The sequence below is a fragment of the Simochromis diagramma genome, unplaced genomic scaffold, assembly GCF_900408965.1.
Source record: "Simochromis diagramma unplaced genomic scaffold, fSimDia1.1 OVJJ01000131.1, whole genome shotgun sequence".
In the NCBI taxonomy this organism is placed as follows: Eukaryota; Metazoa; Chordata; class Actinopteri; order Cichliformes; family Cichlidae; genus Simochromis; species Simochromis diagramma.
Genome location: NW_024387200.1, coordinates 5,402,478 through 5,424,182, shown reverse-complemented (window position 1 = coordinate 5,424,182; position 21,705 = coordinate 5,402,478). Strand labels below are relative to the sequence as shown.

At 38.8% G+C, this 21,705-nt stretch overlaps 2 protein-coding genes across 2 annotated transcripts; both read left to right on the top strand.

The window, feature by feature from the left end:
- Nucleotides 1-4,556: 4,556 nt before the first annotated feature.
- On the top strand, nucleotides 4,557-18,043 carry mthfd2l (methylenetetrahydrofolate dehydrogenase (NADP+ dependent) 2 like). Its single transcript, XM_040050788.1, has 8 exons — nucleotides 4,557-4,691; nucleotides 6,013-6,197; nucleotides 6,455-6,577; nucleotides 7,078-7,230; nucleotides 10,302-10,409; nucleotides 14,162-14,254; nucleotides 17,290-17,415; nucleotides 17,550-18,043. Exons 1-8 carry the CDS (start codon nucleotides 4,639-4,641, stop codon nucleotides 17,663-17,665), a joined length of 957 nt encoding a protein of 318 aa, XP_039906722.1. The 5' UTR covers nucleotides 4,557-4,638; the 3' UTR covers nucleotides 17,666-18,043.
- Nucleotides 18,044-19,299: 1,256 nt separating this feature from the next.
- On the top strand, nucleotides 19,300-20,774 carry epgn (epithelial mitogen homolog (mouse)). The gene is made up of 5 exons (XM_040050792.1): nucleotides 19,300-19,435; nucleotides 19,667-19,795; nucleotides 20,095-20,215; nucleotides 20,342-20,497; nucleotides 20,589-20,774. Exons 1-5 carry the CDS (start codon nucleotides 19,402-19,404, stop codon nucleotides 20,641-20,643), a joined length of 495 nt encoding a protein of 164 aa, XP_039906726.1. The 5' UTR covers nucleotides 19,300-19,401; the 3' UTR covers nucleotides 20,644-20,774.
- Nucleotides 20,775-21,705: the final 931 nt, after the last annotated feature.

Below are 21,705 nucleotides of genomic sequence, written 5' to 3'. Positions count from 1 at the left end.
ATGCGTCATGCGTTGTGTAATATTCATGTTTTCTCCAAATAAACAACCTGTTTTCGTAATATTAACAGCCATACTGATCAGTGTGACTCAAGACTGCACGTTATACATACAGCTATCTTTTGTTATAAACCAGGACTTCCCAAAGTGTGGGGCCCGCCCCCTCGGGGGGGGGGGGGGGGGGGGGGGGGGGGGGCAGAACCATTGCGGGGGTGAAAAGGGAAAAAAAACAAGGCTTGGACACTGCTAGCACGGGAAGGCCACACAAACGCAAAGCAGGAGATAAAGCATAGCTGAATATGTTTCCAAACCAACTTCATTCTAAGCCAAAGACTAGAAAATATGGTGAAGCACTGATACTGCCACAATTTGTTCCCTCTGTCTAAATCACGGACAAACAGCATCCCACAGCTGTTTATGTTTTTAAACCCATTTTGCACAGAGAGGCATTTTTTGAATGAGCAATGTTGAATATTATTACACAGGGGGAAAAAACTACATGTAAAATAATTACACCGTGAGGCCTCTGCCTTTGTAAATAGAGGGACATTAACTGCGTGTGTATATGTAAGCATGTAAAACCTGAAGATAGTCAGATTAACAGTATTTTGTCTCTATCTGCCATTCTGCAATTCATCTCACGTAAACAATAACGTGGCGCACAGCTGACGTGAAAAAAGGCACATAAATTTGACTTTGCATAATGAACTCTGTATTCCTCGTCCACACGTAAACCAAAAAAGGAGTTTTAAACAAATCTCCGTTTTCGGTGATTCGAAACGCCGTTTACGGGTGGACAAAACAGCTGCGTTTTCAAAAATACCCGTGTAGGTGTGGACATGGCGTAAAACAGTTATTTCTTACTACCTGTAAGTTATTGCAGGTTACTTGTATTTGCGTAATTGTTTACTTAATGTTTGAGGTGTGAAATATACCGCAAAGTTTGGGAACCACTGTTATAAGCTATCTTTTGGTTACTTTAAAAAAATAATAAATGATAGTACCAACATGCTTGAATCCATTTGTAGTATGCGCACTAAAGTGAACTACATTTATTTGAATGGTTATCATAGTGTTGTCAGGTCACACACTGGGAAGATTATAATTTTTTTTTTGTGTCTGAGTAACAACACAATAATAAAGTTACCTCTGACATGATACCAATATAAAGATGTTAAATAAGAGTAGCATCAAGACTATAGACTGGAAAATTGGTCACCTAATGTTGGTCTAAAGAGCACAGTTCTGAGTGAAAAATCACTGGAATATTATATGTTAAATATTTGCACACATCCATCATACATGTATGTAAATATTTATTCTTTGTGTTGTATTTTTGTATGCAGGAAGTTTTATGCATTTATGGTCCTGGTAACGCTGAAGTGGTGTCTCAATCCTGCAGCAAGGAAGGTATATGTGGTGTGTTTGATATGCTATATCAAACACACCACAGCTCTCACTGTGGTGTGTTTGATGAGGATAACTGACATGAGACCACCACCATACTCCAATTTGGTCATTTAGGGTCAAAAGTTACACTGAATATATATTTTTATATGTAATTGTATTTGTAATTTTTCTTCCAGCAAGGCAAAATGTCATGGAAATTAGTACTGTCATATCACAGCAAGGAGGCCCTAGGTTTTAATCTGCCTCTCTTGTTTACATTGTCCCTGTATACTCCATCTTTCCCCCACAGTTCAGACATATGTAAATGGCCTGTATTTGTATAGCGCTTTACACATCCAGTCATCCACCCATTCACACACTGGTGATGGCAAGCTACATTGTAGCCACAGCCACCCTGTGGCGCACTGACAGAGGCGTGGCTGCCGAACACTGGCGCCACCGGGCCCTCTGACACAACGGGTGAAGTGTCTTGCCCAAGGAAACAATGACCAAGACTGTCCAAGCCAGGGCTCGAACCGGCAACCTTCTGATTACAAGGCGAATTCCCAACTCTAACCTAACAGGTTACATGTTGGGTTAATTAAAATGTAAGTGGCTGTGCCATCCAGGGTGTATTCCCCTCCCCCACATATGACAGCTGGACAGCTGGGATAGGCTCCTGCCCCACCATGACCCTGAATTGAATAAGCGCAAGAAAATGGATGGATGTGAAACGCTGACATATGCTAAACGTCCACTTCTCTGCTGTTTATGTTGCAAAACCAACATGTGCTTTAGGACAGCTGACAATTACGGTCTTGAATAAATACTGCAAAAAAGTAAACAGTAGCATAAAGCATGGGGGGGGGGGGGGGGGACCCTTAGTGCTGAAGTTATGTGCAAACACTGTACAATGAGCACCTTTATCTTAGCGTCCTCTCCAGGGAACATGTATGATTAAGAGCAGACAGTGAGGCTTTCTTCTTGACTACTATGGACTCTAGACACCTTTCATCAGTTCTAGATGTTCATACTGTCAGGTACTGCACACAGATTGGACAATTTAATTCTTACATTTTTAGCTATTTTAATTTAACAAAGAGATAGATTAATATAGCAGATATTTGCTGCCATCTAGTGGAAAAACAGGACACATTTCACTGACGATGGCTGTTACAAAAAGTTGATTCAGTTGGCTATGTTGTGTCCAAATAAACAGAATTAGCTTTTTGGGATTTCCTTCCCTGGGATGATTCAGCATGCATCAAGACTAACAATGGTTGCTTTTCTTTTTTGGTCATCATTTCCTTTATTGCACTATCTTCATAGCTATATGTGTACAGTACCCGTGGAACCAAATTCAAATTCAAATTCAAATTTTATTTGTCACGTACACAGTCATACACAGTACGATATGTAGTGAAATGCTTGGACAACTGCTCGTGACCTAAAGAAAACGAAAAAGGAAAAGGCTATGAATAAGATAGGAAATAAATATGAAAAATTAAAAAGGGTAAATTTAACTAGGAAGGAATAAAATATAAATTAAAGTTAAAAATGAAATAACTGTACAACACAAATTAGAATGAAGGGTAAATTTAACTGGGAGAATAAGATAAAATATATAAATTAAAGTTGAAAATAAAATAACTGTACAACAAAATACACAATATAGAACTATATAAGAATGTATGAAGAAATATAAATAAATATATACACAATAACAGCAGCATATACACAATAACAGCAGCGTGATTTAAGTAATGAAGTGAAAACAATGTCCAGAAAGTCCAGTGTGTGTAAGAACTGTATGTGTGGGTCAGTACTGTGTGGTGGTGTGATTGAGAGACCGTATCGCCTGCGGGAAGAAGCTCCTCCTCAGTCTCTCTGTGTTGGTCTTCAGGGAGCGGAATCGCTTTCCTGACCTCAACAGAGAGAACAGTCTGTTGTTGGGATGGCTGAGGTCCTTCACGATCTTCCTGGCCTTGGTCCAGCACCGCCTGCTGTAGATTGAGTGCAGGTCAGGGAGCTCGGAGCGGATGGTGCGCTCAGCTGACCACACAACCCTCTGTAGAGCTCGTCTGTCCTGCATGGTGCTGTTCCCGAACCAGGTTAAGATGTTTCCCGTCAGGATGCTCTCTATGGTGCAGGAGTAAAAGTTCCTGAGCACCTTGGAGGGCAGTTGGAAGTCTCTCAAGCGTCTGAGGTGGTAGAGACGCTGACGGGCCTTTTTCACCACGGTGTTGATGTGACAGGACCACGACAGGTCCTGCGTGATGTGAACTCCGAGGTATTTGAAGCTGTCCACTCTCTCCACTGGGCACTCGTTGATGACGGGGGTCTGGTAGTTCCTCTCCTGCTTAGTGCTGAAGTCCACTATCAGCTCCTTTGTCTTACTGACGTTTAGAAGGAGGTTGTTCCTCTGGCACCAGTTCTCCAGATTCCTAATCTCCTTCAGGTAGGCCGTCTCGTTGTTATCAGAGATCAGGCCCACCACGACGGTGTCGTCAGCAAACTTGATGATGGTGGTGGAGCTGGTAGTGGCCACACAGTCATATGTGTACAAAGAGTACAGCAGGGGGCTCAGAACACACCCCTGGGGGGCTCCAGTGTTGAGAGTGGTGGAGGCTGAGACATGTCCGCCCATCCTTACTGCCTGTGGTCTGCCAGTTAGGAAGTTGGAGATCCACTGACACGTGGAAGTGGAAGATAATGGATGGATGGAATATAGGAGTGTACAAAGACTTGAGACTATACATACTTTAGCTCATATGTGCTTATTGCAATCAGATAAATTACAGCATATTCGTTTTCCCTATACTTAAACTCTAACCTGTATAACTTTTGTGAGATTTTAGCCAAACATTTATCAAAATTTCAGACTACACACACCACTCCATTATGGCACAACCACACTCTTTGACCCTCATCTAGTTTATTGGGCTCTGGCCTCCCTGCTCACATATGGGCTGTGTTTGCCATTACAGTTGCAGCTCATTTCATGAATGCACTCCCAGGCAGAGCACACAACAAAGGAGGCCAGCTCTTCCTCATAAGCCAAAAGATGTGTAGTGTGTAATGCAGAGTATCATTCATCATCGTCTACACGCTTCCCTGCCCCCTCTCTCTCACACACACAAACACACACACACACACACAAACATGGCGGCCTCTGTTTCACCGCTACGCTCCTCCTTCAGGATTTGTAGCCCTTTAACGTTACACCATCACTGCTGCCGGGCCAAACTGCGGATGCACAGAAAATGCGAGAGTCAAAAGAGACATCTACACGAGTCGGCGACGAGGTAAAACGCAGCACGTCTAAAACAATGCTGGTTTTTCTTTTATTATACGGCATCACTTTGCGCAGGGCTGAGCGACGCTTCAGGTCCGGCGAAGGCGTGCGCAGCGTCACGTGTCGGTGGGTGGTGATTGACAGCCTGTTTCGCCGTTCACGAAACCTGCGAGTGTAGATTACAGTACAAATTGCAACCATATTTAAAGGGACTATTTTTTTCAAAAGACGTGACAGAGTTACATAACCGGCTCACAGCCTCGCCGGCTGAACACAACGCGCTCTATGTAATGTGGACTGTAGCTGATGGAGAGGGCTGTCACCTATGGTTATACCATATTTAGCATATTTATAGCACATTTAAGAACACATAAAATTGTGGTCCCTAAATCAGATGCCTTAATAAAATCCTCACTGGACACTTGAGAACATCTTGCTATTAGTGAATATGAGCCATCTACTCGAATTCTTCCTGGCACAGATTCAAAAAAGTGTCAAAACAATAAGTAGAGATTTTGTTTCATATTGACTGGAGAGCATCACAGAGTTGCTGCACATCCATGATGCAACACTCCTCATCTCAAAGTTGCATTATTGGACTGAAAGCAGTGACTGTGGAGGCTATCTGGCTATCTGAGCACTGACTCGCTGTCATGTTCAAGAAACCAGTTTGAGATGATTAAAGGGTAGTTACGGATGTACATAGTCAGCAACAATGCTCTGGTTGGCTGTGGTGTTTAAAGAATATTCAGTTGGTGTTAAGAGGGCAAAGTTTGTCAAGGAAATATCCCTCACACCGTTACATCACCGGAAGCATTCTGAACTGTTGAGACGAGGCAGGATGGATGCATGCTTTAGTGTTGTTTATGCCAGGTTCTGACCCTACCATCGACTGTTTTCAGTCTACAGTTGTCCAATTTTGGTGAGCCAGTGTGAATTTCAGCCTCAGTTTCCTCATCTTAGCTACAGGAGAGAAACCGGCTGTGGTCTTATAAGCTTTGTTACTGGAAGTATTCACTCACTTAGCCAAATCACTGAATTCCGGTGTCCCTATCACTTTTTTGGCGACAGGGGTATAAAATGGCAGGTCATGGGTAATAGCTGTCAGTAATACGAATTTAAAACCAAGAATATCCAAAAGTAGATTCTGGTCATCTGGATGTAGCGTTTTCAGTGGGAGAAACGTTTCGTCACTCATCCAAGTGAGTTCTTCAGTCTCAGCTGACTGCAGGTCAGCTTGAAAAGTGAATTTGTCTCTGTTAAATTCATCTTTCATCTTTCCCGCAGTGTATTAGTGCATTCATTCATGTGTTTTCTCTTTATCTTTCCAGGCATGCCGCTGTGGTGATTTCCGGAACAGAGTTAGCTCGTCAGCTCCACAGAGAAATCCAGCGTGATGTGGAAGAGCTGGTAGCTCAGGGCAACATGAGACCACACCTAGGTGTGGTCTTAGTGGGTGACGACCCAGCCAGTCACACCTACGTTAAGAACAAGACCCGCGCAGCCAGCATCCTGGGTCAGATATGAGCAGCACACGCATTCTTAAACGTGTATTCATAAAGTATTTCATGCATATCTAAAAACAATAAATATAACTAAAGTAGCACATATTTTATGCATACACAGATACATATGTTCAGACGCACTTGCTTAAGCGAAAGTAACATACATTTAAAATAATCAAAAATAAAACAATGTGTATTTAAAATAATCATGCAAAAGTACACAACTACATCTTCATGGTTTAGGTATATGTGTTTATGTGTTCTCCAGGTATTTCCAGTGATACAGTGGTGCGGCCCAGCACAGTGTCTCAGGAGGAGCTGCTGGAGCTGATTGACAAGATGAACCGTGACTGGAGGGTCAGTGGCTTATTGGTGCAGCTCCCACTTCCAGGTGAACAAAGGCACCACTGCTCCAGAGGTGTCCTCCGTGACATCATGTTAACTGGTCTTTACAGTTGTGGTGATTCTGCTTCCATAGTCGATGGCTATTGTGTGCATAAAATGTTATACATACAGAATATGTATTGGAGTGATTTCTGGTGACTGTGGAGCCCACATGACTGCAGTGAACTCATTATCATTTTTAAGAAACCAGTTTGAGATTATTTGAACTTTGTGACGTGACACGTAATCCTGCTGGAAGCAGCAATCAGAAGAGGGGTACACTGTAGTCATAAAGGGATGGTCAGACTACTCAGGTAGGGTATATAGTGTTTAAACAATGCTCTGCTGATACTAAGGGGCTCATGTCGAGTTCTGACCTTATCATCTGAATGCTGAACAGGTGTACCTAACAAAGTCACTTGTGAGTCTATTATGTTTCAGTTCTTTGTACAGTTCTTCACATGATATACAGTACCTGAGCTTATGTTCTGCTCCCTCTGATTTTAGAGCACATAAATGAGAGAGCAGTATGCAACGCCATCGCTCCAGAGAAGGATGTGGATGGCTTCCATATTGTGAACATCGGTAAGCTGTGCCTGGACCAAAGATCCATGGTGCCAGCCACTCCTGCAGCTGTCTGGGAGATCATCAAAAGAGCAGGTATGCCTCCCAGTATTCTCCAAAGCATTTACTCAACTTAATATCTATAAACGTTTGTCATGGCTATTTTTAGCCTTGCCATTCGCTCTGTTTTTTGAACCTACGATGGCATGATCCCTAAATTTGAACTGAATGTTCAGTTCCAAAGAATGTAAAGTTAACTCTAGAAGCAATAGCAGAAGTAGGTATTATATGTCCATTTCTATGCATCTCAGATCCACTAGGTGGCGCCTAATATCCTTTCTTCCATCTAAATCTAAATTTCATCTGTTCTTTGACTTTCATTAGTTTTAACATGAAATAAAACTATAATGTTTCAGTTTTCTGAAAAAGTGTGAAAGTTATTTGAAGTAATGTGTGTAAAACTTTATATTTAACAGATGTTGTTATTAAAACATTATTTAAATAAAATAGTAGGACGTTAGTTCTTAAAATAAAACTATTCTTACTGTGATGTGAGAACAGTGTCTAGAATGGCAAGAAACCCCTTGGTTATCATACAAAAGGAGTGGGGGATGGAGGTGCGGCTAAGCCTTGGCTGCCTTTGAGGTTAGTTCAGTTGTTGTAGGAATGCTTAAGGGTTTTATATCATCATGAAATCAGCTTATCGGCTGTGACAGAACTTTTGGAATCCTCCATCCCACATAGTGCTGAAGCAGATATCTCTTTATAGATTACATTGAGAGCTGAAGGATGAAGGGTTTGGCGTAACTCACTTGTCTGTCTGAATGACTGGAATGTTTCAAACACTAAGTTATGGAAATACACAATTCTGATGAACTTGAACACTATACACTATGTGTATATAATTATTTGAGCTTGGTTTTGGTTTCAAAGGTGAAAATGGTCTGAGAGAAGTGTGACTGAATTCTTTAAGCCTTGTAACAAACCTTTCTGCTGGCTCTATCGACCTAGCTAAGGCAATGCAAGCGAAAACAGATGCAAGTTTTTAATAATTACTGTATTCATAGAAGCTAAAATATTATCCAGTACCCCAAATCACCGGTTTAAAAAGTAATGGCTCCTGTTAAATAGTTATCCATAGAGTCATAAAAAATAAGGTTTTCACAGGACTCTATGCTGTCATTAAATGTGGCATTGTGCATTTGCCATTATTCCAGAAATCTTGTGGTTTGTTGACAAGTAAGAGGCTTTCTCTTGATAAACATTCCAGACAAGCCAGGTATGTTCACTCTTTTGTTAACTGAAAGGTCATGAACTTTAACATTTAACACAGTAACTAAAGTCTGTAGAGCCTGAAATGCAGATCTTGAGTTTTTACAGTTTCTCTGAGCACTGCATGGTCTGACTATGGGGTGAATTTACTGGGATATCCACTCCTGTGAATAATGTGGTATTATACACCTCAATTCTGCTTTTATAGAGGTCATCGCACTTGTTGATGAAGTGCATTTGATTAGGTACCTGTTTGCTATTTACCTTCTTAATTCCTATTAAACCAGTGGGGATGCATTTAGTTTATCACAGGACTGCATAGAGTCCTTCAGAAACAAGTCATACAATATCAGAGATGTAAAGCTTGAGTTTTTATATTCTTCTGAAAGGTTTTAGGGATTTCAAGATACATTATCGCAAAATTTGGAGAAGCCTTGAGGTTCCTCTGGAGTTAGTAGTGTTTTTACTTGCCAGCCTTCTGTGCACATCTTTCATGCCCAGTATCTGTTGGATTGTGGAGTTACCAAAAGAGATACTAGATGACACAAAGACCAAGGAAGGAAGGAAGGAAGGAAAAAATCCCATGAATCTTTTTCTTGTAACTTTTTTGACATCATAGGATGATTCATTGTTGTGCTCTTTGGGATATTTTGAAACTCTGGAAGGATTTCAAACTTTATAGACTTATCTGGCTTAATATTCTTCTTCCTTATCACTTCTGAAATTTCTGGTCGTTACCACATATTGTGCTGCTGGTAATTCCTTTTAGGCAACTTCACACTTCTGAAAATTGTTTTTAAGCCATGATTTAAGGCCTGGGTGTGTCCAGTCCAGCTGCAGACGGTTATCAGCTTTTTTTTTTGACTACAAGGGCAAAAATCTTTTTTTCTCACATATACTTTGTAATATTAAATACTCTTTCTGCTTCTATACTGAGATTTGTTATTTCAAACTATCACTACACAACAAGCATGCTCAGGTTGACTTTTTAAAAATTGGACAGAATTTGGTATGACATAAAAAACAAATAGAAAACAAGAAGGGTTTAGATTAGGTTTAGCAGCATAATGTCACGGCGAGTGAGGTGAGCCATGTGGAGGAAATGAAGGAGGATCCAAATGCAGGCAGTCGTGAAGGTGTAAAGGTGGTTTATTGAACATGAAAGTAAATACAAACGGCAAATGGAGCTAGAACTAAACTATACTGGGATCAACTAAACTACAGAGCATAAACCTTAACGAGAACGACCAGAAGAGACTAACGGCGGACAGCAGGGAGAACACACGGGTGAGACATGGTAGAAACGCAGATGAGGCAGGGTGGAATACACAGACGGACCAGCAACTACAATGACGGAGGACATGACTTAAATACACCCAGAGAAACACAGGGGAATTACACACAGGTGGTGGACACAGCTGGGAATGATCAACAAGACGAGACAGAGGTAAAACTGAACACACTCACATGAGATGCAGACCTTCACATAAAAGCAGGAAATGAGAACACCACACCAAGACGCAGACTGCACTGAGAGACAGACATATGTAAACAAACGTGAGATACACCGAGCAATCTTAACTGAAAATAATAGAAACTCATCATCATCATCATCATAAAAAACAAAGACAAGAAAACAATCCGAAAAAAAAAACATATACCTCAACATGGAAAAAAAAACAGGAAACTCCACAACTGGTCACGACCCAGACCCGTGACACATAATTGGTATTTAATACAAATTTCATCAGCAAATTGTGATATTGGCCTAATTGATGACACCTATGTTAATTTCTTAATAGTTTTTGCTTGACAATTTAGCTTCAAGGAGAGTCAGTTTCTCTCTACTTGAGCAGTACAGTGAATCTAGCATATTTTATCATTTCTCTGTGCAGGTATTGAGACTGTGGGGAAGAATGTCCTTGTTGCTGGTCGCTCCAAAAATGTTGGAATGCCCATTGCAATGTTGCTGCATACTGATCGCCATCATGAGCGTCCTGGAGGTAAGAAAATGCATTTGGATGTCTGTGTGGCTTATCTGCAATCTGAGTCAGCATTGTAATAAGATTGGCGTGCTGCTCTTTGTAGGATTGGTGTTTCACCATTGTGGCTTTCCCTGAAGGATGTTTGATGTTTGAGCTTTTGCCAGGATGTGAGCAATAAATTAAAGCTTTATTGTTTCCTCACCTTTTTAATCAAACAAAAAACTGCTGATGAATGTCCTGCTGAGGAAGAAAGAAAAAAATCTGGGAGTGTGAAGGAAAATCACAGGGTGATTTTTGGCACTTGAAGACAGATCAGCACCTTATAAGGGTGCAGGAAGAAGGGATTGGATTTGGAAAGGTATTGCATGTTCAGATGAAGCAACAAGATGTGCTTAACATTTCAAAGTAAAGTGTTATTGCAGGTCAGAACAACACAATTGGGAACATAACTCACTCAAAGCTGCATACCAAAGAAAAATTAGGAGATCAAAACACTGCAGTTGTCCCTAAAGTCATCGCTAAAAGGACAAAACGTTCTTTATTCATCCACATCAAATTAGGTCAGGGGACTGAAATATGCTATACAATTTCTGAAAGTAAATGATTGAGACCCAGTCCATGTCCTTCCAAACTATGTCGTGTGTACATATTGCAAATTGAGAACCATTTTTAAGTTTTTGAAATCAGTAAAAGAACACGCTATTTTGAAATTTGAGTCTTTTAAAAGCTCTTAATGGCTACTACTGACTTTGTAGCTGAAATTGGTTGCACTGTTAAAACATATGAGTTGTAATGAGTTGCTTGGAAACATCTATGCCAGGGTTTTAGTAATGCAGTATGCAAAAACAAACTTAAAGGCAGGTATTATCTTTTGAAACTGTACATATTTGTTTAACTTTACCTTTTACCTTTAGAATCACTTGGAACTGCACCAATGCTATTTGTTTATTTAGTTAAACATAAGCATAATCCTAATTAATTTCAGGTATGTTGTGCCATCCTTATGTAAAAAATCTTTTAGTTTTACATTATATTATTATTGTAAAGCCCATAACAGAAAACTGTATTGTTTATTCTATTGGTAGCTGCATCATCTATTACCAAGTTTTGTCAGTTTATTAATCATCAGTGATTCCTGGATGATGGATGGTATAAATAGTTAATGAGAACTTATAATCTGTAAGAACTTGTTCTTACAGATACTTGGCAATCTTTAAGATTGAACTTATGAACTGGTGCAGCCAGTTCCAGGTCTTCTGAGCCTTACACCCAGATCAAGATTAACACATATTTGTGAGGCACGTGACATGGACAGAAGAAATAGAAAGTTCTTGGTCATAAGACGATATTAAGGAGAGGAGAGGAGAAGAGAGCAAATATCAATGTATCAATAACTATTCATATGTCATAAACTCCAGCTTCCTCCCATGGTTCAAAGACAATTGGTCAGTGGGGTTTGGTTAACTGGTGAATCTAAATTGCTCATAGGTGTGAATGTGAAAGGTTGTCTGTCTCTATGAGTTACGCTTGTGTTTCTGTTTGTCAATCCGATCAATGAGTCTGGGTTTTGCGGTTGCGAGGAGAACGGTACTTGTCTGACTGCTTTGTGGTGTGGGATTGTTTTTCAGGAGTTGGGCTTGGCCACTTAGTTTCAGTGAAACGCTTTATCATTTTGTGGGAACAGTTTGGGGATGGCTCTTTCCTGTTCCAGCATAACTGCGCACCAGTGCACAAATCAAGGCCCAGAAAGACATAGATGAGCGAGTTCGATGTGGAAGAACTTGAATGGCCTTCAGAAAGTCCAGACCTTAACCTGATAGAAGACCTTTGGGCTGAATTAGAGCAGAGACCCCAAAGTTGTCCTTCAAAATCAGTGTCTAGAAGCATAAATGTGCAAAAATGTACATGCACATACCTTCAGGTAATGTCAAGAATTTATAAATCATTTCAAAGAGTCAAAAAGAAGCGTGGAGAGGCTCAGAATCTAAGGTATTTGAGTTCCATTGGAACGTTTGCACAGTGTGGGATGACTTGAGTTTCCCTGTCTTACCTGAAACACAAAGAATCTTTTAAAGCATTATCACAAGGAGGAAGAGACACATCCGGCGCAAAAAGAAACTGATAGATACCACACGGATGCCTTAAGTTGTGGTAAAACACTCCCAACCAAATATTGAGTGCATAAATGTACAGATTTTTCAGAGGTTGGACATTTTTGTATTGAAAATGTTTTTTTAATGATCTTATTTTAATGTTCTAACTATTCTGATAATGCCAGATACTGGATTTCTGATGTTGAAGAGCTATAAGCCATAGTCAATAAAATTATAACAAAAAAAGATTCATATATTTCATTTTCGAAGTAATGAATATCTGATAAATGAAAAAAAAAACAAATTTCTGAATCAAATTACAAGACTTCAAAAAGACTAAATCTGGTCAATGATCTACCAGAACTTTTTCTGTAACTTTAAAAATGTATTTCTTACAATTTAAGTCAGATTTCTTTCAGCAGCTTTTTGTTTACCATGTAGAAATACAGTTAAATATGTAATTTCTTTACAATGTCAGAAGGGGGAGTTTCACTGGGCCGAAACACTGAAGATCAAAGTCGGCTATATGTGGCCCGCGATGTAAGATGAGTTTTACGCTCCTCTTGTACTTGTTATTTCAGGTGTATGGATTTTATCAGAACGTGACACTAAGGTGGACTACCTAGTTCTTGAAAACTAAGTTTGCAAAGAATGGCAACTGAATGTGTGTTGTGTAACTGGATATTAAACTGCAAATATACAATAAGGCTAAAAACAAACTTTCCGATTTTAAAAATCTTCAGTCCCCAGTAAGTGTTTTTTTTTTAATTCCAAAGGGAAGTTGAATAACCACATTGTTCATAGGTTTATTTCCCACAACACGAGTTGTACAGCTTCACACACATTTCTTCTGGTATGCGATATGCAGGTTTGCTGTGCTGTGACTTGCCTTTTCTTCCCTCTCGTTCTTATCTTCGCAGAATACCTCCGTGGATTACAGCAACAATACTGGTCCTAATACAGTTATGACTTTGCAAGTTGCTCTGACACACCTAAACGGAGATTAAAGTTACTATCACGCATGCTGCATTTCCTCATTGTGTAATGTCTGACTTAGGGTGTCCTTCCCCCACCACTGTCTCATTTTTTTTGTAAAGCTGTAAGAGAACAACAGGTCTCACAGTAATGAAGCAGAAAGAAGAGAATATTTACACTTTAAATGTATAAAAACACTGCTTAGCAGAATCAATATTCTTCATTCCCACAGGAGAACCTTAATTGAATTAATTAATTAATTGAAGGTTAGGTTTTGGCCACATTAACTGTTTGCTGATTATTAACATTAGCACTAATACCCCCCAAAATGCACCACCTGTCAGTACCTGAAGAATGATAGACTGGGTAATAACTTGAAATATTCATATTGAGTAAAAGAAATCTTGCTTCTGGCACTTTGAGCATGTAGAGACACCAGCCTTAGAACAGTTTAAAGGAATGTCATTGACAGGATAACCTTCACTATCAGCATTTTTAGAAGTATTGAAAGATGTCCTTTCATGATTAATTTGCCATGTTTTGGCTAAGTAAGTTTTTATACATATTTTTAAAACCCTGATGTGGCATTTTATTCATATACATTGAATGTAGCAGGTGATGTAGGTGATAGATATCTCCGAGACCAAGAAGTGTAAACCAAGAAGTGGTGGATTAACCACAACGTGTCCTTTTTCCTCTTAGGTGATGCCACAGTGACTATTACCCACAGATGTACTCCAAAGGAAAGGCTCAAAGAGCTAACCCGCCTCGCTGACATCATTATTGCAGCAGCAGGTAAACGTATCAGGACCACAGTAAAACATATCTGTCAGTTTTTTCCACAACTAAAGAACTACCGAAGTGACATATGTCATACTGAACAAAACGTCTTTCAAATGAATGGAGTGACACATGCAAACTAGTTCAGGCAGGCGGTTTGGGTTGTCCTGCATCTTGCATTCATGACAACCCTCACTTTCGTCACGTAATTCGTCGCCATTTACTTCATTCAATTTAAGCTGAAAAATTTCCAGTGTTACCCTGTGTTGTGTCACTGACACTGCTGCCATGCATCACTGGCTGTTATTTCATCACCAGCGTCTAAGCTCCAGCGTAATGTTTATGAGCTGCTGCTGTAATAAATCAACAGTTTCTGGTGTCAGTTGTCATACTAACTGTATTAAGTATTGCAAAACAATTCATAGGATTTAACATCACATCAACTGGCTGTACGGTTACAACCAACCATCACTGTCATAATTTGCTAATCTGCCAAGGCATTTCTCAGTCAGTATTTTGGTTGAATAATGTCACTGTTTTTGAAAAATTGACATCAGTGATGTCATTTTTGTCCAAACAAGAGTCAAAACTAGGAACTTGGGATCACCTGATTTTCCTCAAACAATTAGTACATTTTCACTCATTATTCAAGTTGTGCTATTCGTTATTTTGCCCACTAAAAAATGTTCAGCGTGTACTGCAAAGAAATGTATCTACAGTCATGTGAAAATTAAAGATTTATAGGATTTGCAATCCTGTGAGAAACTAAGTACGCCCATAGTGCTTCCAAAGGAATTAGTACTAATCGCTTGCTCATCATCAAGTGTGATCAGCTCTGTAAAAGCAGAATTGATGGGTGTAATAACAGTGCCGCAATCGTCACAGGAGTCCATGTCCCAGTAAATTCACCCCAAGTTCAGACCATGCACAAAAGAAACTGCAAAACACTACAGAGCTACACCCCAGACTCTGCAGGTCTCAGTTAGCATGTCAAATGTCATTGTTGTACAATTAGAAAAAGACTGAACAAGCATGGTTTGTTTGGAAGGGTTGCCAGTAGGAAGGCTCTTCTCCCTGAAATGAACATGGCTGCACAGCTTAGGTTTGCAAATCTGAATCTGAACAAACCAAAAGGTTTCTGGAACAATGTCCTTTGGACAGATGAGACTAAACTGGAGATGTTTGGACATAATCCACAGCAGAAAATTGAAAGAAAACCTAATTAGCACAACACCTCATATCAGGTAGAGGTCTGATGATTTTGGTTTGTTTTGCAGCAAAATGACCTGGGCACATTATAGTCCTTGAGATGACCGTGAACTTTCTATACCAAAGTATTCTAGGGTGTATGAAACCATCTGGCTGACCGCTAAAGCTTTGCCCAAACTGGGTATTACAATAAGACAGTGATCCCAAGCACAGCAGCATATCTACAACTGACTGAAAATGAAAATAATCAAGGTGTTGTGTGTGAATGGTAGTTAGAAAGCACTTCAAAGCATAGAAGACATTGCCTTTATGAATGGGTGAATGTGGCTTGTCGTAAAGAGTGCTTTGAGTAATCAGGGAGAGTAGAAAAGTGCTATATAAGAATCAGTCCATTTATCAACTAAAGCAATGTTGTACATAAGAGTGGGACAAAATTCTGACACAACAATGTGAGAGACTGAGAGTCATTCAGAAATAATGACTTCAAGTTACTGCTACTGATTGTAGTTCTACGAGCTACTGAATCATGAGGTGTACTCACAGAACTGCAGAGAGTTCTATGAAAACTTTCCTTTTCACATACTGTACGTCGGCTTTTACTTACTATACCTAATCTGTAATAGGCTACTTGTTTGTATGCAGTCATTATTATACTGAACTAGGGTATCATTTGTTTTTGCTTTAGAGAAACTGGATTAACCCATTTTAAAAGAAGAGTTTAAAATATATTGAGAGCAAACATCCATATTTTGTGAATTTTCTTGTTAACCCTAGTTTTTTGGATAGAAAACCCTACATTAAGAAAAGCAGTGCCAGTTATATGGCATTACTAAAGAGGTTCTACCCTCCAGTGTGCATTCCTTTCCATCAGTTTCAGATTACTTTTCCTGTGTTGGAACAGGTGTACGTGGATTTATGTTGGCTGATTATGCAAAAAGGAGGAGATGTTGTGAAAAGTGCTCACCAGCCCTTACTTGAAGCGAGCTTCTTGGAATCAAAATAATAAAAGGCGACATTTCCACCTGTTACTCTACCCCATCTGTAGGCATTGATTAAAACTTTCTGGAAGAACAGTAGTGGTTTGTTTGTTTTTTGCGTGCTGGACCGTGCAGCCATTAATCAATACAGGGCTGTAATATTAGATGAAAGATTCTTTATTAACACAATGCAGCGATGGGTGCCATGTCTTACTCTGTTTGTCATAAATGGGCTTTTTCCTGATGAGTCACACCTCAATTTCTTTTCATGCTGCAAATGTTTGGTTTTGATTTTGAAGTACTAACTGCATGTACATCATCTCTTTCAGTTGTCTTTGTGTCTTTTGGGAAACGGCACGTGTTTTGGTTGTGTTAAAAGCAAAATGTATGCTGAGGGATTAACTGGTTGTGTAATCTGTAGTAATTGCAGTTAATAGGCTTGGCATTTAGTTTTGTTATACCCTGTCATGGAAGTTTTATGCTGGCTTTATATGAGCAGTTCTAGTTTAGCTAGACAAACCTGTTATTTAATTATTTAATTATCCAACTGAATTTGGGGCCCATTATTAATTAACAATAATAAATGTGTGAGGAGATCAAATTGATTGTTATCAAATATGATGTGATGATTATTTGAATATTTGTGTTTTAATTCAGTTTTAATGTCCATGGTTAACCCGACAAAAGAACAATCAACTGTGATTCCAAAGATTCTTTTTAGATTTCATGAATAATTGATCTGTTATTGAGTTCAGTACTTCCCCTAACACAAGAATAGGATTTAAAAAACCATTTTAAAGCATTTAAAGAAAACTTTTCAAAGTAGTTCTCGTTTGTCACCATAACCTTGGTTTCTTTACGTAGGTGTTCCTGAGCTGATCACAGCAGATATGGTGAAAGAAGGTGCAGCAGTCATTGATGTGGGTATAAATCGCATCAAGGATCCAAACACAGGAAAACTTCGGCTCATTGGTGATGTGGACTTTGAGGGTAAATGAAAAAGAAGTTAACTGTGTCACAGTTTCTTCTATACTGTTGACATTCTGAAAACAATGTATACCTGTCTGTCGACTTTATTTTTCTTGGGAAACTGTCTCCAAGTCAATTGTTGTGGCATGTTGTAGGAGTGAAGGAGAGAGCAGGTTTCATCACACCTGTCCCTGGAGGGGTGGGTCCAATGACGGTCGCCATGCTGATGAAGAACACTGTGACTGCTGCCAGAAACGCACTGATGCATTAAACACACACACACACACACACCTACACCTAGACACACACACACACGTGCACACACAGTATAAAGATATTTATTTTAACAAGGGCAGACATCATGCAGACATGCAGATATAGATGCATACATTTATATAGGCACCCGCACAGGCAGACCTCCTGCCAAACATCTAACACAGTTTTATTTGAACATCTGTGAACTCAAGACTCAATACCTGCTGGGAAATCTACTTGATATGTATTGCGTTTATAATATTTATTTATTCATTTATTTATTAAGTTATTTATTTCAGCTTTCACTTTTTAAGAATTTATATTAATATTTTTTCTACTGATGTAAGTTTGGTTCATTTTGAGCATAATGAAATAAAAACATTTCAGTTCCAAAGTTTTTTTTCTATTTAGTTTTTTCATGATTTCCAAAAGTATTTTGTTGTGTGTTTGTTCTGCTTTTGAGTGTAGTGAGACAGTAAAGCTCAACCATGATTAAGGGTTATGCATCTTAAACATTAGGCTGCTGATTCCTGATCTAACAGACAGCTTTTCATTTCCTTATCGCATCCTATGCAATGCCTCAAATCCAAAAATAGGGAAGTTCTGAAAAATGAATGTAACCAGTGAAAAGATTCCCCAAAGACATTTCATCTTTTGATCATCATAATAATTAGATAATTAATCTATAGATTTCTGTATGGCTATCCATTTTCCTAATGCTGGCACTAGGTGCTCCATTGTCTTAAGGCTAGAGGCAGGCCATCTTGGACTACTTGTCAGTTTTGCCCCCTTCCTGATTTCTCAGTTTTTTCTCTCTCCATATTTGTCACACTTACATGTATCAGATGTTAACACGAATTTTAATAATAGTCAAAGATAACTCATGTAAATAAAAATTACATTTTAAAATGATAACTTCATTTATTAAATAAGAAAAAAGCTATTTAAAGCTACCCGGCCCTGTGTAAACACATCTTCAGCTAATTCTGGACTCTATGGCGGATAATTTATATTTGAAAATGATATCTCATGCTCCCTGAGTCACTCTTATAATTTGAGCTAGATGAAGCAGCATTGCCATCTAGAAAAGAAGAAAAGAAAATCACCGCCTTATGCAACCCCCAAAGGATTTGTGTTTTCTCCCAAAAATGAAGCGGTTGTTCGGTTGTCAGGTGAAAGTGTAAACCATATCACTTTGGAGCCACCTCCTTAAGGTGATAGTGAAAAACAAAAAGCAAAAAAACAAACAAAAACAGTAAACACATAATTGAAGAGTTCATCTAGAAATGCTTGGCCCCCTATCAAATTTTTTGATAAAACTTTTAATTACATCTGCTGTAACCTGTCTCTATCTAATTCTCTCTTCACGTGTTAAGAGGCCAAAGAAAAATAAAGCTTCCATTGTGATCACGCTGATGAAAAAAGAGAGGATTTCCCAACATCCGCTGTCAGTGAAGCAACTTTACTGGACTGTGAAACTGATTAAAAGTCACCCAGCCAGATTTCTTCAGAAGCACTTGCCTCTGGGGATCTCGTGCCTCCCCCATAGGCTTTGTCTCTGCATGCCTATGAAGTAAATGACTTGATTCAAGTCGAGTATCAAAAGGAAATACTTTTCATTTTTCAAAAGAAAAAAAGCCTTCAGTGTTTTGATTGGCTGTGAAAATCTGGATAAATAAGCTCAGCGCAGACCTGTTGGTCACACCTGTGCAGGCAGAAGGAGCTGAACACATCACATCACCAAAGGGCAACATGGTCACACAAAGACAGACGTACCTGGAGAAACGTAAGTTTCCAGTTTGTTCTGTGATTGAGCCAAAAAGCAAGAAAAAAAAAACTTTTAAAATAAAACTTTCATAAAGCTTAACCTAGGTATTTTTTATGTATAAATGATAATAGTAAAGGAAGAAACTTGTTAGGAAAACTGAAAAATGCTTTGCTACATAGAGTAAAAATAAATCATCTATATATTTAATATTTAATATATTTTCTACATTATTTTCTTTGTTTTTTACAGCGTTTCTGCAGGCAGTGACGGTGCTGGTGCTTTTGGCTGCAGCAGGACATTCTGCAGTGGTGAATGATAATCTCCAGACCAAAGCACCGCCTCTGTCAAACTCATCTCTGACCACTCAGTTTAGCAACAGTGAGTGTTTTAAGTTTGAGTTTTGTGACGGTGTAGAAACACATGGCATTACAGTGCTTTATCCCTGACATATATGAAATCTACAGAGCCCCAAATGTCCCCAGTGACGTCACGATATATGCTTGTTAAGTTGTGGGCACAAGGTTTAAGGTCTTATAACTGAAGCTTATCTGCAGAAGACCGGTGTCAAATAATGCCGCCTGTTAATCAAGGAATTAATAATAAGAATGAATAATTAAAGTCATATATTTCTGTTAAATTTTTGTTTATGTTGATTGTTTTATTCTCCCTCTCTGCAGGTAGCATGGAGTTGCCTCAAGTCCTACCTTTACACAAGCCATGTAGAAGCGAACATGCTTCTTATTGTGTAAACGGTGGCAAGTGCATGTATCCGCAAGACAGTGACAAACCTTCTTGCATGTAAGTTCTGCAGTATCAGACAGTATCCACAGTAGATTTGGTTAATAATGATCTGTATGAAATTCTTCTACGTGTTTGTTCATGTTCACTTTTGGAATGCGCTCACATATTTTCTCTGATCTGCAGCTGCGAACCCTCGTACAGCGGGCCACGCTGCATGTTTGTGGAACCAATTCGTGGTGTTACTTTTCTTGATGTAGAGCAAGTCATTGGCATTATTTTCGGGGTGTTCATACTCATCATATTTTTGGTGATCGCATTTTACTTCTTTGTCTACAAGAGGTGAGTATCCACAGGTTTTCGCGGTGTAATAAAGTATGCAGGAATAGTGGCAGTTCCATTTCTGATGTTGTTTTTGTGTTTCTGTTTTCAGGTGTACAGAATCGACGGTGCCAATAAAATATACACCTGCTAAGACGTCGGTGTGAACTCTGCAGCTCACATTTGCTCATGCACCACCATCTTCAACATTTCCCCTTTCAAGAAAAGACAAACCACAGCATTTCATAAGAGTGAATCATTTGCAAGTCTACAAAACAAATAATATGATGTATAAAAAGAAAAAAATTCCCTTTGACAACATTTAAATGGAAACACTTGACTGTTACAAGAGGTTATTAACAAGGAAAGAGCAAGCTTTATCAAATCTAACGTTATTTTTTTTAATGATTGTTTTATTTTCATGTAAAGAATAAGAATGAAAAATTGTATATATTTATTGCAAAATTATGTTAAGTAAATTATTATAAATTATTATTTTCTTGTATTTAAAGTTTATTTTTTAATTAATTACAAAAGATATTTGTGTTATTTGAATCTCACTTTTTGCTACAGCCTTTTTACAATAAATATATTTTTGCTTTGATAATTGTGCGTGCCAAATATTTGACAGGAGATATTCCATTACCATTTTGATAAGGTAAAGAAGAATTTTTAAAACTGCGTAATGCCTGTTTGAGTTTCACTTATTAAGCTTTTGAAACGATAATGCTCACTGATCCCCAGACAAACTGTAAATGAGCCATTTATTAAGCCTAAAAAGGCTGCCCAAAGTCTAATTAAACAACAGGTTAACTTGTAACACGATGCTGTGAAAGGCTAAACATGCTTGAACGGCATATTTAGCCATGAAATATGATGATAAACTGGTCCCATTCTTAAACGGAGTAAATAAGCCCAAAGTACAGTAAAGGGTATAAGAAAAGTTCGGTAATTTTAATTAGCAGTGATTAAAGCTGAGATTAATATACGAGAACAGGAAAAAGAAAATGAAGAATAAAACTATATTTGGACTGCATAGCTAATAAATGCTCAAACAGGCGACCTGGCCTGGACTTCTGCCAAATCAGTGTACCACCTAACTCCTTTACTCCAGATAATATATTTGCAATATATTTATAATGCAGCCTTCACATATGTATCCAGTTACCTATGCCATGTACGCTATATAATAGCCCTATCCCTGTCATGTTACAGAACAATTTTCCACT

Excerpts from the sequence above, each read along its gene's own strand:
- mthfd2l (XM_040050788.1), top strand. The coding sequence starts at position 4,639 with ATGCACAGAAAATGCGAGAGTCAAAAGAGACATCTACACGAGTCGGCG. Across the intron at positions 6,198-6,454 it reads CCGCGCAGCCAGCATCCTGG|GTATTTCCAGTGATACAGTG; the intron begins GTCAGATATGAG and ends TGTGTTCTCCAG. Across the intron at positions 6,578-7,077 it reads GGTGCAGCTCCCACTTCCAG|AGCACATAAATGAGAGAGCA; the intron begins GTGAACAAAGGC and ends CTCTGATTTTAG.
- epgn (XM_040050792.1), top strand. The coding sequence starts at position 19,402 with ATGGTCACACAAAGACAGACGTACCTGGAGAAAC. Across the intron at positions 19,436-19,666 it reads ACAGACGTACCTGGAGAAAC|CGTTTCTGCAGGCAGTGACG; the intron begins GTAAGTTTCCAG and ends TGTTTTTTACAG. Across the intron at positions 20,216-20,341 it reads AGTGACAAACCTTCTTGCAT|CTGCGAACCCTCGTACAGCG; the intron begins GTAAGTTCTGCA and ends TCTGATCTGCAG.